The sequence below is a fragment of the Macrobrachium nipponense genome, chromosome 5, assembly GCF_015104395.2.
Source record: "Macrobrachium nipponense isolate FS-2020 chromosome 5, ASM1510439v2, whole genome shotgun sequence".
In the NCBI taxonomy this organism is placed as follows: Eukaryota; Metazoa; Arthropoda; class Malacostraca; order Decapoda; family Palaemonidae; genus Macrobrachium; species Macrobrachium nipponense.
Window position 1 is genome coordinate 21,481,449 of NC_061107.1, and position 17,500 is coordinate 21,498,948.

General features: G+C 36.6%; 1 protein-coding gene across 2 annotated transcripts in view; it reads left to right on the forward strand.

Annotated features, from left to right (window-relative positions):
• Positions 1–15,918, forward strand: part of LOC135215244 (pantetheinase-like) — a 162,917-nt gene extending 146,999 nt beyond the window's left edge. The window contains exons 1-6 of one of the 2 annotated variants that reach the window (XM_064249761.1): positions 5,615–5,940; positions 6,913–7,065; positions 9,086–9,292; positions 11,324–11,429; positions 12,123–12,234; positions 14,978–15,918. In XM_064249761.1, the coding sequence (XP_064105831.1) occupies positions 9,213–9,292; positions 11,324–11,429; positions 12,123–12,234; positions 14,978–15,864 (1,185 nt within the window). In that variant the 5' untranslated portion in view covers positions 5,615–5,940; positions 6,913–7,065; positions 9,086–9,212 and the 3' untranslated portion in view covers positions 15,865–15,918. Of the gene's footprint in view, positions 1–5,614; positions 5,941–6,912; positions 7,066–9,085; positions 9,293–11,323; positions 11,430–12,122; positions 12,235–14,977 lie in introns of those variants that run through there. The other variant, XM_064249762.1, reaches the window with a different exon arrangement.
• The last annotated feature ends 1,582 nt before the right edge of the window (positions 15,919–17,500 follow it).

Below are 17,500 nucleotides of genomic sequence, written 5' to 3' on the forward strand. Positions count from 1 at the left end.
TGTGTGCGTAATTGAGGGCAGTGAGAAACTAAGAGGGATTATTAGCACAGCATCAGTGAACAGTGTATCAAACATTGGTGTTACATGGATAGAATTACTGAACTGTAATGATACAGTTAGGAAATACCAGAAGAATACGTATGTGGTAGATCTCCAAGATTGGGGTAATGACAGTGGTTCATTGGCTATTGTAGAGGGGACATCTGAGTTTTCAGAGGCAGAAATGCAATCAAGGAAGCGAATATTTAGAGAACATTTAGCTAATGTGGATTATAGTGAGCATATTGAAGCAGTAAGAGAGCACTTGGCAGAATTTGGGGATACAGTAGCTTTACAAGGTGATAAACTGGGATTGACTAATGTGTTAGAACATAAGGTAAACCTATTTATATTCCTGCATACCACATACCTTTCAAAATCAGAGAACAGGTAGAGAAAGAGGTCAATAAATGGGAAGAGGAAGGAATCATTAGACCTAGTGTGTCTCCATACAACTTTCCTCTATTAGCAGTGCCTAAGAAGGACGGTTCTGTCCGTGTATGTGTCGATTTTAGACATTTAAACGAAAAAACAATCCCTGTCCGTTATCCAGTTGCATGCATACCAGATCTTTTTGTAGAAATCAGGGGACATAATATTTATAGCTCAGTTGATTTAGCGCAGGGTTTTCTGCATTTCCCTCTTAGTGAGAGAAGTAAGGAATATACGGCCTTTTCAGTGCCCAAGGGACACTATGAATTTACGCGGATGCCGTTCGGTTTTATTGGGCAGTCCGATGATCTTTACCAGGTTGGTGAACACAGTTTTGCACGGGTTATTGGGTAAAAATGTTTTTGTGTACATGGATGACATATTAGTCACCACAGACTCGATCGTGCAACACCTGGAAGTGCTTAAGGAAGTACTTAGGAGGATTAGGTTAGCAGGGTTGAAAATTAAGCTAGCTAAGTGTTCATTCTTGAAAAAGCAAATCACATATTTAGGCCATGTCATATCCAAGGAAGGGGTTAGAGTAAATGACGATAAAGTCATTGCAATAGCGGATTTTCGCACCCCGAGATTAAAGAAAGAAATTAAGTCATTCCTAGGCATTGCCGGTTTCTTCCGTAGGTTTGTGAGAGGGTTTTCAATCATAACAGCTCCCCTTCCAGATATATTGCGGGAAGACATTCAATTTCAATGGGGAAAACCCCAGAATGATAGTTTTCAGAAACTTAAGGACGCGTTAATGAATCCCCCAGTTCTGAAATTTCCAGATTTCAGCAAACCATTTACATTAGTGACTGATGCCAGGAGGTTATAGGTGCTTGCCTCATGCAAAAGTTTGATGGGAAATTCAATCCCATAGCCTTTTATAGTAGGAAGTTTAGGACAAAGGGCAGCAATGAGAGATTAATGGCTACCATAGATAAAGAAGCCTTTGCAATAGTATAAAGTTTGGTTCATTTTAAAATGCTACTGATGGGGAATAAAGTAAAAGTCCTTACAGACCACAAGCCATTATTGGATCTTTTTAATAAGCCTGATTTGTCGCCTAAAAGAGCTTGATGGTTTTTAACTATCAGGGACTTCGATGCAGAGCTCAAATATATAGAAGGCAAATTAAATGTAGTAGCGGATGCCCTTAGTAGAAGTTTTTATGACACGGAAGGATTTCAAGTTGCGCTAGTCACTAGCGATTCTATACAATGGGATATGGGTAAATATATTTGGAAAAATATGGGGAAAGATGTGGAAAATTTTGTGAAAAACTGTACAGTATGCAATGCTTGCAAACCTGCAAGGATAACTTCCTGCAAATAAGGGTCATATCCAATACCAAGTAGACCTTTTCAGAGAGTACATATGGATATCCTAGGAAATTTTTGTGAGTCTAGATATGCGAATAAGTACCTGTTAGTGATAATAGATGAACTTACGAGGATAGTAGAAATTTTTCCACTTAAGCATAAAGCAGCTGAAGAAGTAGCTATAGCATTTTTCAATGGTATCATTTGCAGATATGGCTCACCCGAGGTTTTATTGACCGACAATTGCAGAGAGTTTGTAAACAAAACTTTAGAATGTTTGGCGGAAGTCATGGGGATACAGAAAGTAACAATTATTCCATACAGACCTGAAGCTAATGGGTTGTGTGAACGAGCAAACAGGGAAGTACTTGAAGCTCTCAGGAAGACTATAGGTGGTAATGATAAAAACTTGGATACATATATTTATGTTGTTAGACATAATATTAACACTATGGTTAGTGATTCCATTAAAATGTCTCCATTTGAAGCTTTGTTTGGTTGCCAAGCACGAGGCACATTTGATCTGTTAACTATACCTCATCATGGGGAAGATACAATCAAAGCATTAATTTCCACAGCGAAGGAGAGACATGCTTGTCTCAGCCGTAATCTCGAGGCCACGACACGAAATTTGAAGGTCCTTTTAGAGTCGTTGAGGAAAAGACTGGAATCAGATTTATAGTCTTAGAGGAAAATACAGGTCGGTCAAAATTAACCCATATATCAAAACTGAAAAGAGTTGGTTGTGGTAACTAATATGATGTCACGCAGTTGTATTTTTTTCTGGTTTCGCAAATTGATGGTGAAATGTGTTTAGTCAGTTTAATTTAATGTTTTTTTTTCTCTTTCATTTCTTCTACTATTTTTCTTATTATGCGCAAACTACGGCAATTTGGCATAAAAACCAGAGGTAATTATTTCATGAGGAAAATGCGTTGGAAAGTATGGCAAATTTCTGTTAAGCTGAGAAATATTATAACAGGCCCGTGTGGTGGTCCCTGGCGGTATGGGTTTATTGGGGCTGAATTTGTGTGGCTTTTTTGGTGGTGAAATTTTGGGGCTGAATTTTTTGTGGCTATAATCTTTGGTGATCGATTTTTTGTGGTTATAATTTTTGGCGGTGATCTGTGGTTTTACGAGCCAAAGAGGGGGGGGTATTGTGGTTCTTTTGGTGTTATGTCTCTTGGGGGGTGGCACGACTGCATTGTGGTTTTATGGGTCCTATGAAGGGGTTGTATTTTTATATTCACCAGTGGTTATATTTGGCAGTATATAATTGTTGAATTGTGGTTTTCTGTGGTTTATATCCTAACTAGGTGGTTATGGTGGTTATGCGGTTTTACATACATGTGGCAGTATCATGAATGAGTTATGTTTTCGAGGACAATTTTTGGGTACCTTGGAGGATGTCCTAAGGATAATTTTGAGGAATATGGTTCTATTGGGATGAATGTAAGGGGTCAATTCGGGTCGATGGGATATGTTGCGGCGGCAAATTCCATAAAGTTACATACTGCGATTTATATGGAAAAGCACTGGATTATATATATATTTTTTTCTCCGTGTACATTTTGTTATGGGAAAAGTTGAATTATTATCATTATTATTTCTTTCCTACAAGGGAAACTTGTAATCGGGGTTAAGCTTTACATAGCATTTCTATTATAGACAGGAGGTAGAATTTATCTGGGTATATGTGTCAGAAGAAGGGGTATTAAACAATGTATTTGATGGAGGTTAACTGTATAAACATTACAGGGGTTTTGCTGTATAGGCATTGTGGGGGTTTTAATAGCATATTTGTCAGATATAGGATTACTTATGAAGATTCCGTGGGTAAAGATCATATTTTGTTTTAGTGAGGAATTTTTAATAATTGACTATGACATTGGGTATATTAGTTAATGACAGATTCGTGTGGTAAAGCAAGACTTTAGTTATTCTATGATCATGTAGACTTTTCAAATACAGACACAAGATGACTTTAGAGAATTCCCAACTTCACGCGATGGTGATGACGGAAACAGCTTGGTTCTACAGTACCAGAGGTCGGATCTACACATGAGCGGCGATGTTATGGATCGCCTTTGCAATGGACAAGATGTCGTCGGTGGATCGTCTCAGGATATGTTCTGGGACAAAATTAGGAGTCTACAATCTTCTACGAGGCGGGTGCGAGACGCACTTGCATGGAAGTCACGGGATATTTCAAGTTGACAATGAGGTGGCGGTCACAATTCCTTCATCGGAAGACGTCGAATCTACAGTTCAGCGACGGGGGTGTTGGATACACCTACAGGGGATGCAGACACTGAATAAGGGCGCATGCTGAGTTATTTCGGGATGGTTCACGTGCTCAGCTGGGGCCTACAATTACTCAACAAAGGTGTTCATGAAACACTTACACGGAAACCACGAGGTGGTTCAAGTTCCGCCTTATGGTCCCACCGTTGGAGGGTAATGACGAGGATGAATTCTTCTTCAACGAACGCTACGCGATTCCAGTGATTGAAGTTATAGTATCCATAGTGATGGTCGAAATATGTGTTATAGGGCGCTTAGTGACAAGCGCTAGGTTCCTTGAAGAATGCTGAAATGAAAAACAGCCAGGAATGATGACCAATGCAATCTGAGGTTGGCGACGCCTCGGAAATCACATGCTTGGGACATGCGGCACCCATGGTTGCTAGGCGCCCCGCAGGGTGTGTCTGCATGTGTGTTTGTAGCATATGATATATAGGCTTGATGATAGGTAATGAGAAGAAGAGAGGACACTCTTTGATTACTTGTGAAAATGTGCAGAACACACCTGGTAGAGGTTTGAGAACGCCCATCGAATAAGGTAACGTAAGATAAGACTTTGAAAAAGTTAACCTATAAAGTGAAAAGAGAAAGAGAAGTGTGGTGCGTACACATTCATTTTGATTAACTTTCACTTGTGAAGTGGTGTAATAAGTATGGTCTCTTTATTTCAGATGGGTTCAATGTCACCATATAAGAGAATGGGTTCTCTAAGACTTATTTGACTATTAAGAATGGTGTGGTTAATCAGACACAGTGAGATTTAAGGGGGTACTTACTTAAACCTGGTTCAGGAGAGGAAAATGACAGTTTTACAGTTTTTTGGGGTCAGACTTTATTAATTTAATTCCACTTTAATGTATTCATTTTGTTCCATTTTAATGTTAGCTAATTTGGGTAATAAAAAGTATTTTTTTGTATCTACGGGGATTCATTATCCCAGTTTGCATTTTAGCTAACACCCAGAATGATCTGCAACGAACGAGGTAGGTGCAGTTGCCTGTTTGTTTAATTTTGTTTAAACAAGTGTCATTTGGTCCTAAAAACTCGTTTAAGATATGTATTATACTGAGCAATCTATTGATCCAAACTCCTTTCGACAGAGAGCTGAAAACTCCTTCATCTTACCATGCTTAAAGATTTTCTCCCCTTCTGAACTTTTGTTTTAAGAAAAATCTTATAAAAGATATAGAAAAATCAATATATTTAATCAACCCAGTAAACTGTGAGTCACACCTTCCTCCGTAACAGTTTGAGGGATAAACTGCATTATCAAGATAAAAACAAAGACTATAACCCTTGTGTTCATTAAATGTTCAAAAATCAAAAGGAAGGAATTTTTTTTTTTTTTTGCAAACATTTTATCTCTAATATGCACTTGAGAGCCCAGGTATTTTTACCTTCTGACGTCTCCCAGCTTATCTGATTATTTTTAATGCAAAATTTGCTTTCACCGTGACCCCGACTGCTGTCATACTCACCACTGATAAGAGCCTTTTAATACTCGAAGTTTGTTAGGCTAAACAGCAGTTTGTTACTAAATATGAAGCTGAGCTTTTCATACGTAATTATACGTCTTTTTCTGTCATGTCTTGTTGCGATAGGACAAAATGATGGAAAGACTGTCAGAGAACATAAATATGACTTCCAGTCAACCCTGAAAGCGCATCGAAAGGGAGAAACGGCGAAAAACTTTGTCAGCAAAGACACGACAGTAGAAACGGAGGTGGAATACGTGGCAGCAGCATTACAATATGCCCCGTATGATGACCTCTCCGCGGGAGGTCTAGCTGTACTGGAGGAAAATGCGAGAACTTTCATTCGCTATGCTGCAGAGGCCAAAGACATGGCAAGTATTGTTTTACTTTCTCTATTATGTAAGATGAATCTGCCTTTTGTTGTCATGGTTATTGATGTTACGGAAATATAAAGACAATAGTCAAATAAACAAGACATGATAATGGGATTTAAAGAAACTCTGTAGTGAATATCCTAACGAAGGTACTTGGTCGGTTCCCACAAGGTTTTCATTCGATAAGTTTTTCGTCAGTATGATTTGTTAGCAAATATACTAACCACCGTATTCCCCCGCATCCAACAAGTAAACACAGCCTCTCATAATTTTACTAAAAGGTAAAAGAGATTATTTTCGAAGTTATTACACAATCATATCTAACTTTCTATTGAACTTTTGCTCTCTGGGTCCAAAGTATTTTCCTTCCCAAATGAGGGAGAGATTAGTAGTAAGAGGCGTTCACAACTTTCTCAACTTCTATAAAATCAAAGTACTTATTATATTGTTCTTTTTATATATGACCCTGTAAGTTAAACGAGTTCTGTGAATTTGTGATTGAAAAGTGTTCACAAAATCCTTCAGACCCTTTAAGTTTACGTAAATGTTGAACACTTGCGTGCTATTTCTTTCGAAATAACTTCCTCAGCTATCAAGACGTTCATAATGTACCACTGACAGTCTTTTACTTCATTTTCATTAAAACTTTCGCCACTAATCAATAACTTTTGATTTTCGTGTCTTTGATTGTAATTCCCAACCTGCGTTGATTTTGTTATACAAATATTAAACTCTCAGCTTGGATGATTAGTGTTATAATTTCCAGGTTTTACCAATGATATATTTTTGCTGGTGTCTATGCTGGAAGATGAGACTTTTTCTAACTAGGGCTATTTTAGTAAATATATCTTCAAAGACTTCATATAAAAGAAAACGGAACTTAGGAAACTTTTGAAGGGCAGCCTGAATTAATATACCTAAACGTCAGTCGCCACATTTACCTTCTTTTTTTTTTCATATGTGACCCAGGGCGCCCAAATCATCGTGTTTCCAGAAAATGGCTTAACCAGCCTGAACCTCGAGATGACCTGGGGCAGTTTTCTGGATCAAACACAGGTCGTTCCGAACCCAGAGGACAAAGAGGTGCCCTGTGAATACGGCGACGTCAATAATTCGAGCAAAGTAAGGAGCTTTAATTGTTTGGAAAGAGTTGCACAGAAGTTCATTGTAAATCGCTTATTTTTCCTCACGTGATATTAGAACGTTGATATTGTCACCGGTAATTGGCAATAATGTTTCTCTGGTTCACGAAGATTTTCAGACTGACTTTGCATGAAGATTAATTTTTTCCAAATACTCTAGAACTATAGAGGCATTTATTTCTTTTAATGGAGAGAGAAAATTAAAGTATCCAGGTCTAATTGTGCTTCTATGTAATGATCTTATGACAGGGTCTTAACATAAGCAAGTCGATAAGATGCAGTAGGCACTTACGAAATTTGATTTCGTCTAGTGATAACTTGTGCATACAAAGGTGCAAATTTCTGTTCGCTGTGGTGCTTATTTAATTATTCTGTATGGTTTCTTCAGAACTTGAAAATGTCTGATGTCTTATACTGAAGTTTCAATATGATTTTAATTTTTTTTATTTTTATTTACTTATTATTTTTATTGTTATCTTTTTTTGTCATGTCATTTGATTAATTGTTCGTGAAGTAGGAGCTATTGGAAACGGTACTTAAGATAGTCCCATTCTTCATGCTTGAAATATTTACGGAAAAATTTTGGAAAGTTTTCATAATAACTCAAGAGTAAAAAAAAAGTATGGAAAATATTATCAATTACAGTGACTGCGTTTTCAGGTTTTGTAGCGGATTCGTTTTTCTTTACTCCTGTTCCTTATTCTCTTCCTGTTTCTTCATACGATTTCTACTCCATTGATTATTCTCATTACCATTACTCCATTTTTGTCATGCACAAGCCGACGTGAAGATCGTAGTCGAACCTTCACCCGGCCGAAGACTCATAGAGGAGAAAAACATCTAAAGGCGCATAAATAATTATACTTTATGGGAAAGCTAGATTCCTGATCTTAAAGTAATGGAGCTTAAATTAAAAGAATTCTGACTGGTCATGTGAATTAACACGTACCCGAGTAATAAAATGGAGGCTTCATGTATTACAATTTTATCTAAAAGACCAACAAAACTTAGATAGCATTACCTAAACAATAGTTAAAAACATTAATAGAAATTACAAACAAAGAAATGAGACCTAAAATTTTGCATACGGTATTTTTAAAGTCTTTTTTGAAGCATTCAAGCAGTAAAATGCGAATTTTCTTCAGAAATAACATTAAAAATGATAGAGATACATTGTTTATCAAACACCGAACTTTACTTTGGAAAATCGAAGCTTTGACTCGTTGGTTAGAGCGCGAAATACCCTCGGCTTGACGCAGTACAAATAACAAATATTTAACAATAAATCACTAAATAATATTTCATTTATATAATCACATTGACCATGCCGTGTTTCACATGAATGAAAATTCACAATCAAATAACGAACACATTTCAGAAATCATTTTCGATGCATAAATATTTTCAGAAACCACAGATTGTTTTCGAGACTTAATCCTGCGTCTCTGGTAAATGTTGGTTGGAATGTTGCAATAATAAATAGACTGAAATTCGTTATCCTGGATAGTTCGTATTTCGTAGTTCTAAAGGGAGTCAAGAACGTTGTATCATTCAATCATGAGTATGCATATGTACTCACAAACTTATACAAATATAATTGTAGACATCCCATATACTTCATAGTCTAGTAGGTATCATCCTAACCTCATAAGGGACTGTGAAGTCTATATATTTATATATTATATATATATATATATATATATATATAATATATATATATATATATATATATATATATATATATATATATATATATATATTGCGTGTGTTAGTAATATAAGTAATAAGGCTACATAATTTATAAGTGTCAGGAGTGTGGAGTAAGAGCGTAAAACTTAAGAAGGTGCTGGATTGTTGCGTAAACAAGTATTGAAAATGCTGACCGTTGTTAAAACACAAAGCTCATGAGCGCTTGTACGATAAAGATGAGTAGCGTTGCTTCATAGTGGGTCAATGTACATTTTTTTCTATTACATCTTATCTTATCATTCCCAATGAAGATCATGAAAGAACTCAGTTGTGCAGCGATGGAAAATGGCATATACCTCGTGGTGGACCTTGCAGAGCAGTCGAACTGCTCTGAAATTGCCTTAGGTGATGAAGACCTTCCATTGAGCCAGAACGGCGATGCATCCGCGTGACCCCTCTGGCTGCAAATTCTACAACACCCAGGTGGTTTTCGACGATGCCGGAGCTGTTGTGGCCAGGTATTGAAAATGTGCAAATGACATGTCTTTTACCCAATTATGCAATGTTTTGTATTTTCATTCAGGATTTGATTATTTCCTTTTTTTATTTCTCTTAATACAGACTATTCATAAACCAAGAAATTACTCGCTTTATTCACGTTCATACGAAGTCACTTGAAGGTTCTGTATAAACACAGGGTGGCCAATGTAGGTCAGTGTAACTGGCAATTAAGGAAAAGGCCCCATTGAGTTCCTCAATCGGCATCATTTGCTTTGGTGCGATGAATGCTGCAGAGGTCTTCTGACTTAATCCTTGGTCATTTTGGATGAATGACGATTCATTTAGATATTATTTCCTTTCAATTTAAGTGGTGCTTTAAGAAGAATAGTGGAGTTAATAATAAGAATGAATGAGTGCATCTAAGGGGTTTTGCAGTACTGATATAAACTGTTGTGCATATTATATAGAAATGTATTACTGAAACGTTTGTAGCCATACTTTCATTAATTCATCCTTGTATTACATTTGTCCTTTAACAATTTGCTTACTTATTTGTAGATATTCTTATTTCCACGATTATTGCTTGAAGTATAATCGGTTTTAAGACTTCTATTTATAAGGTTAAATCATTTTTGCTTTTTAAAATCATATTTCACTGCAATTTGATTATTAATTTCTTAATGCTAAGGTCACACATTCACTTATCAACGCCCGCACGCCCACGCATGAGCGGAAATTGGTAGTTGGCAACAGCTTACGTCAGTAAATCGTAAATGTAACGTAAAACATACGCAAAATCGTAGACGTATGGTGACGGGTCGTCCGGGCTCTAAGCTCCGCCAACTAGGGCGCCGTAGCCTGCTCCAGTTTTGAAATGTTCAAAACAAGTCGTGGGTGGTCACGCCAAATGTCTCCTGACGTAGCTCCAGGCATTGCACGTGGGACCCACGGTGACTACTACAGGGTAGGCACTAGGGTCACCTGCATTGTTCGCCGTCGTTGTCTTCTTTCCGCCGCGAAGCACGTGGGCCTCCTAATTGCGCTGTAGCCTACGGGGAAACCGATTCGCACTTATACAACCCTGTACGACATGGCAAAGCTGTAGTGTGGTATAAAAGGTCAGGTCGGCGCCCTCAGGTCAGCTGTTGTTTCCGTCTCCCGAGACCAGCAGTTTCCTCCAAGTGCTCTCCACAATGCCCTTCAAGATGCCGAACCTCCTGAAACGACCTAGGAAGGGACCATCAACGTCACATCTTGCAGGACCTTCTTTCGGCCCGGGGAAGACTCCTATGGCCACTCCTGCAGACACTCAGGTCGAGGAAATGTCATCTTCCACCTACAGGAGCCGGAGTTGGATGAGATACAGTGATATGACAGCGACACGGAAGACGACTGACGGACAGGGAGAAGTGGATATTGAACATATTCTACTTTCTGGCAAGCCCCACATCGTCCGTCAGAAGAGGCCCAAGATGTTGGAACTGCCAATGGTATGTATATTATAATGTCTGACTCAATTTTTTTTTTATTTCTTGAAAAATATACAATACTTTACAGTACATGCAGAATTCTACCAAAGTGAATTTACAACCTGGATTTTCAGAATGCAATATTTTTACATTCTCTCATACATGTTCCATCACTTTACAGTCTGCTCTTTTTACAGGCTGGCCATTTTGTACCCTACAGCCCCACAACGGTGGGCGTGGTAACGATGTGAAGTTGACGTACGTAGAACATTACACTATCGCAGTAAGTTCTAGGTAGACGTCCGACCTTGCTTTCTTTGCGCGTACATTTACGGCGCAATTTACGGTGCTGGCTTCATGTCCGTTAGCCCGTGTCCTTCTACCAGCGGTTCAAGGTAATTTCACTGCGATGATGCCCACCATCCACATACGTGGGTATACGCCGTCATGATACGTGAATGTGTGACCCCAGCATAATGACATGACAATGTTTTAGATCCTAGGACAATAAATTGATTAGAGGGAGAGAGAGAGAGAGAGAATTACCAGAAAAGGCTACAGTGTTCATGTACGTCTCAGGTACCAAAAGAAGCACCTCTTCTCGGAGCACTTCTTCACCCCAGGAACAGATCCCGACACAACTGCTATCTTCGAGACCTCGTTTGGTGTAACATTTACCCTATTGGTGAGAACTGAGAACAATTCATCTTGGTTTTTACACAGTAAATAAAGTGATTGACATTCTGAAATATTTAGCATGCAGGACAAATACTCTCTTTTGGGAAATTTATATGTATTATATATTATGTATGTTTATATATATACAGTGGTATCCCCGTATTCACGGGGGATTCATATCAGACCCCGCGAATAGTTGGAACCCCTATAAAAATGCTTAAAACCTATTTTGTTAGTTAAAACTCAAGAAAAACCTACTAAACAGTTTTATACCTGTTTTTTTTAATAGTTTTATCACAAAGAGTGTATTATATGGTGAAATTGAAAAAAAAAAAAAAAAAAAACAGGAATTTGTGGATATTTCCCATAGAAAAATATTGCGAATAGGCTCATTTTCCGCGAATAACGGGGGGGTGGGTGGGGGGGGGAATGTTCTAGAGAGAAATCCGCGAACGCGTGAGCCTGCAAATACGGCATGTCCACTGTACATTTATATATATATATATATATATATATATATATATATATATATATATATATATATATATATATATATATATACATATATACATAATAAAATTAAATCATGAAATTATCCATACGAAATATTTAGGAAGTCTTCTATAATATAAAACTCTGTAGATGTATGCGTGCTCATTAACTCGTGCAATTACAGAGTTAGACATGGTTATCCCTTCAGATTTGTTTTGATATACTCTACGAAACTCCAGCTGTTATCAACATTTACAATCATGGAGTGCGAGATGTCATTCTGAGTACAGCTTGGTTTGATGAACTCCCATCTCTTACAGGTATGTACCAGCATTTATATATATATATATATATATATATATAAGATATATATATATATATATATATATATATATATATATATAATATATATTACACATACACATAAAAGTACATAAACATAAACATGCGCAAACACACACACACGCATACATTTATATATATATATATATATATATATATATATATATATATATATATATATATATATATATATATATATATATATACACATGTGTGTGTGTGTGTGTGTGTGTACTCTCGGCAAGGAAAGTTAAGATACAGTTTTTAAAATCTTTGAATATATATATATATATATATATATATATATATATATATATATATATATATATATTCAATGCCACACCTGGCAACTCTAGAAAGGGGGCGGCGCTTCAAAACCATAGCGTTTGTTACTTTCTAGATTTCCATTAGCTTTACACCATAAAGATTCTGTAAAGGTCCTATAATCATTTACACTTGAGTTTAGAAACTGGCTCTATATTATTCGTTAATGTTGGTTTGGTAATATCAGCTCAAGGTAGAATATAGATCATCCTTTTTTAAAACCTATTGTGAAACCTTATTTATAAGCAATGTTTGACACTAAACTGACGTAAAATTCATACGTAATTGAAGACGGATCTTAAACAATAAGAGAAATGTTTTAAAATTTGGGCAGTACTTGTGGAAATCGTGAGGAACAATACAGTAAAGAATGAAATATTATGACAAAAGAGAGAGAATGCGCAAGCATAGGCCTATCGAGAGAGAGAGAGAGCGCAAGCATAGGCTTATGTATAGAGACACTTAATTCATTATATCTACTTTCAGAGATTGAGTGATAATATTTTTTCAAATGTGTTTCAAATGTGGGGAGATTGAAAGAGAGAGAGAGAGAGAGAGAGAGAGCAAAATCTGCTTACGTGAAAGCTTAGGCCCATTTATAACTACTTAATTTCATTATATTTTCTTTGGGAGATTGAGTGGTAATATATATATATTTCAAAGTACGTTTTAGAAGTGGAGAGAGAGAGAGAGAGAGAGAGAGAGAGAGAGAGAGAGAGAGAGAGAGAGAGAGAGAGAGAGAGAGAGAGAGAGAATTATAGTATTGGTGACGGACTTTTGACGGGGGAAAGGCAGAAGAACGAACAGTAAGTCGGTACACAAGATCGAGTGTAGATAAAATTAGAAGGATCATAATATTCAAGTTAATTCTCTAAGAAATTCATACCCTAACCTTGATTTTATTCGACAGTTGCCGTAATATTCAAAGATTGTAAAAAGACGTGGAAAATTTTAGACAGGCTGCGATCATTCTTGTTCTCTTGATTTAGTCTGTACTTTTGAAAAACGGGTTTCATCCACAAATCATTCACGAAAAAAGTTGTGTTAAGTAAAAAATATCTATTACCACAAATAACTCAATATATATCACACAGACAATTAAAGTTTTATATCTTGCAAAAAATGCTGATGTGTTGGGAGATCTTTCAGCCTCGCGGTAAAGAAATGCAGTCATGTAGGGCTGTAAGCTACTACGAACTGCTTTGTAATAGGAGCATATAGCCAGAAAATATTTGAGCTGACATGCTACTTTAACATTGATAAAGATTTTTGTTTAAAGACTGTATCTTTGTAAACAGCAACTAGCATTCGATCCATATCAACGTCAAAGTGTGAAATCTGTTGCGTAAGCCAGTATTGCGCTTTCCCGCTCAAAGTTCTAGGGCTCCTCCTCACATCATAGAAAACGATCTTGCGGATGCAACTAGATTTGCTCAACCTACATTAACAACGTCGTAACATTGACTGCCATTGACGTCAGCTAATTTTAATCGCTTAGGAATACAAACATGAGTTTGTAGAAACTAAAATAATTGCATTCACCACATACGATGATGCAATAATATCCCCGTTCATAAAGGAAAACGAGTAATTATTGTCGTCGTGATACATAGTACTACAATCAGAAATTCACATTCTATCTACCAGATCTCTATAAACGAATCCATCTGAAAAATTTCAATTACTTCGGACATATATCATGTTTTTAAGTATCTGAACAGTTTTGTTTAGCAGTTTTAACTTTACGATATAATTTGCAGTGTATTTTCAGTAAATTTAGCTACATGTCTTTTCAGTGAAAACAAATGGGAAATTCGATGAACGAAAGCTAATGAAAACTGTACCTTCACTTTTCTAGTCGAGTGTATATGGTTTTTGTTTACTCATTATGGTGTATGTTTCGAGATCCTTGTCTCATCCGCAAAGCTAAAAGTACAAAGTAAAATATTCAACTTCTTTCTCCTTCTTTAACAATTATATTTTAGGTTTAACTTCTGTATTGATGTTTTCCTTTATCATAATCTATTTGTACATACATACTAGCATTTCTTGCTGTATTTGTATATTTCACTTTGTATTTTTAACCTTGAGGATCAGAGAAGGATCTCGAAACGTAATGTACAAAGCTGTCTACTCTAGTGCCTTCTTGTATGTACATATATGTATTATATACACACACAAAAATGCACTAAAGTAGACACCTTTGTACATAGTTTTCCTTTACTCATCACGGCCTTGCCTTTCGAGATTCTTGTAATGCACCTGTACTGGGAAATTATTAGTCCAATTACATACATCATACGGTTCTGTGATCGTAAGTGACAAAATGCAGCCAAGAGCAATCATTTGAAAAACAATAACTGTTTATATTCTTATGACTAACTTTCTTCCTCTCAGCTCCCCAGATCTGGAAGGGTTTCAGTCAAGGAAACAATGTAAATCTTATTGCGGCCAACATATACTACCCTCCAGGTGGGTTTTTGGGTACAGGAATCTTCAGAACTGTCTATTCTGAACCTGATTATTATACCTACGATACTTCCTCAGGCAACAAGCTCATTGTGGGAAAAGTGAAAACGAAGTCAGTTGTACCATCTGCAAAAATCCATCAATCAGCTAACTCTGAAGTTTTCACTTATAAAGATTTTGACGGTTTGCCTTTGTTGGGCCCATCACAGGTGGAAGAGAGGCAAACAAATACAATGGAGGTCATAGTGAATGGAAAAAATAAACATAAGCAAGATGGAAAACAGAACATGGAACATAAATATTTGCATGAGGACCTCAGGCGTTACAATCACGTTATCTTAGAGAGAACCTCACCAGGTGTCTTTGGTGGCCAGGAGCTTTGCCATGAGGACGGCCTGTGCTGTAATCTGAGTTACGAATACCCTGCTGAACAACCTGAAGATATTGTTTACATGCTCATCGCCTACAGTGGTTTAGTGGAAAAAGGCGAAGGCCTCTATCACCTGTACGTGCAGGTCTGCGGGGTAGTACTTTGCCTCAATGAAACCATTGACAGTTGTGGCCACTTTGAGGACGCATATATTCCTGACTCAGCGTTCAGAGCATATTCACTTTCTGGAACATACAGTGACCGTTATATCTATCCCTCCGTTTTTACTGACACCTTGCAGCTTTTCAGTGCTGAAAAATGGAACTATACACTCAGTGAATCGCCAGACCATTTCCATGCGATCATACATCTTCACGAGGAAGTGAATGACCTCTCCATGTTGAGTTTGTATGCCAGATGGTTCTCCAGGGATCCAAACCACTGAAATTTCATGAACTGCCTAATAAGATGAAAATTGCTTTTAGTTAGGATTGTGAGTTATGCATTAAAAATAATAAAAAAAAATGAGTTATTGTTATGATTTGCCTTTGATCAGCTTTCTTGTCGTCAATCTTTGGAATATGTTTATATATAGGTATTTTAAAAATGCCCTATCACATTCTTTATGGTAAAAATAATTGTTAGAAAAACATCGATTTAATATTCTACTTTCAAATTATATAAGCACTCACAAATGTATACATCTTTATACCACAGATTTCAAACAATGAATAACAATGTTATATCATATTCCCCTTTACATGCTAATATAAAACCAAATTTTATTATGATATTTTTCTGTAATATTTAGAAAATCATTTGTAAGAGTTGTTTACTCAGATTGCACCGGACACAAAATATTTACGGAGGCAAGGTAAAGAGATGGCATACAACTGTGAGACAAAGGATGTGTATGTTTATTTAGTACAATTGGCTTCCATTTCGAGGCGAGGTCCATTTGATAAGTAAATATCCTTACAAAAAGTCTGAAATTCATTCTTATTAAATGATATATTTTCTTTAGTGAACATTTAATTTTTTTACGACTCAAGACTAGTTTTTTGATGAATTTGCTCCTGTATGAAGGTATAACGAAAGAGGCTAAATAAGGAACTGAGTCTCAACATGAAATTGGAGTTTAAAGATGATGGGTAGCAAACACAAATACAAAACTCACTATAAAGGTCACGTAAAGCATTCAAAAAAATCTTGTTAAGAACTAATTCTAAGAGGATTGGTTGGATAGCGTCGAGGGTTGTGGATAAATAGCAAACAAAATTATATTGATGCTAACAGTTTGAACAAAAGTCTAAATATAGGATGGTATATGTAGAAGCTAGATGAAGGTTACAGAGAAAATATAAGAAAAACAGGAATTCAAAAGTAAATGCAGAATAAAGCAACTTGGCTTACGTGCGAAATGGGTCTCTCTCTCTCTCTCTCTCTCTCTCTCTCTCTCTCTCTCTCTCTATCTCGCTCTCTCCTCTCTCTCCTCTCTCTCTCAACGTTTTCTTACCTGGCTTCTAATCCTCTCATCACTCCCGCACCCTCTAGCAGTGCTGAAATGGTCACAGCCTTGACATGCCCTGCTTGTCAACTTGAGCCATGTATTTGCTACACCGGTTTAGTGGTATCAAGGTGCGGAAGGACTTGCGAGTTCATATCAGTTTGAGTTCGTAGGCGTTATATATACTATATATATAAATATATATAATACATATATATATATATATATATATATATATATATATATATATATATATATATATGACAGCGGGCAGACAGCTACACATTCAACAGGGGTTCCAGCAAGACAACAGCTTACATGATTAGTTTATTAGAGACGTTTCGTGCCCCAAAACATTGGCACATCATCAGTCTGGAAAATAAAAATTTATTCTTTTTTAAAAAACAGTAAAATAAAGTAAAAGAAACAATCCAAAAATATGAATTATTAAAAGAAGCTTATAAGTATTAAAAGACTACCTATCAGTTCAGAGAACAAGAGCAGAATGACTAGAAACGTGAGGACCGACCAAACTACACTTCAGAAACCATAGACATTATTCTTAATAAAGTTT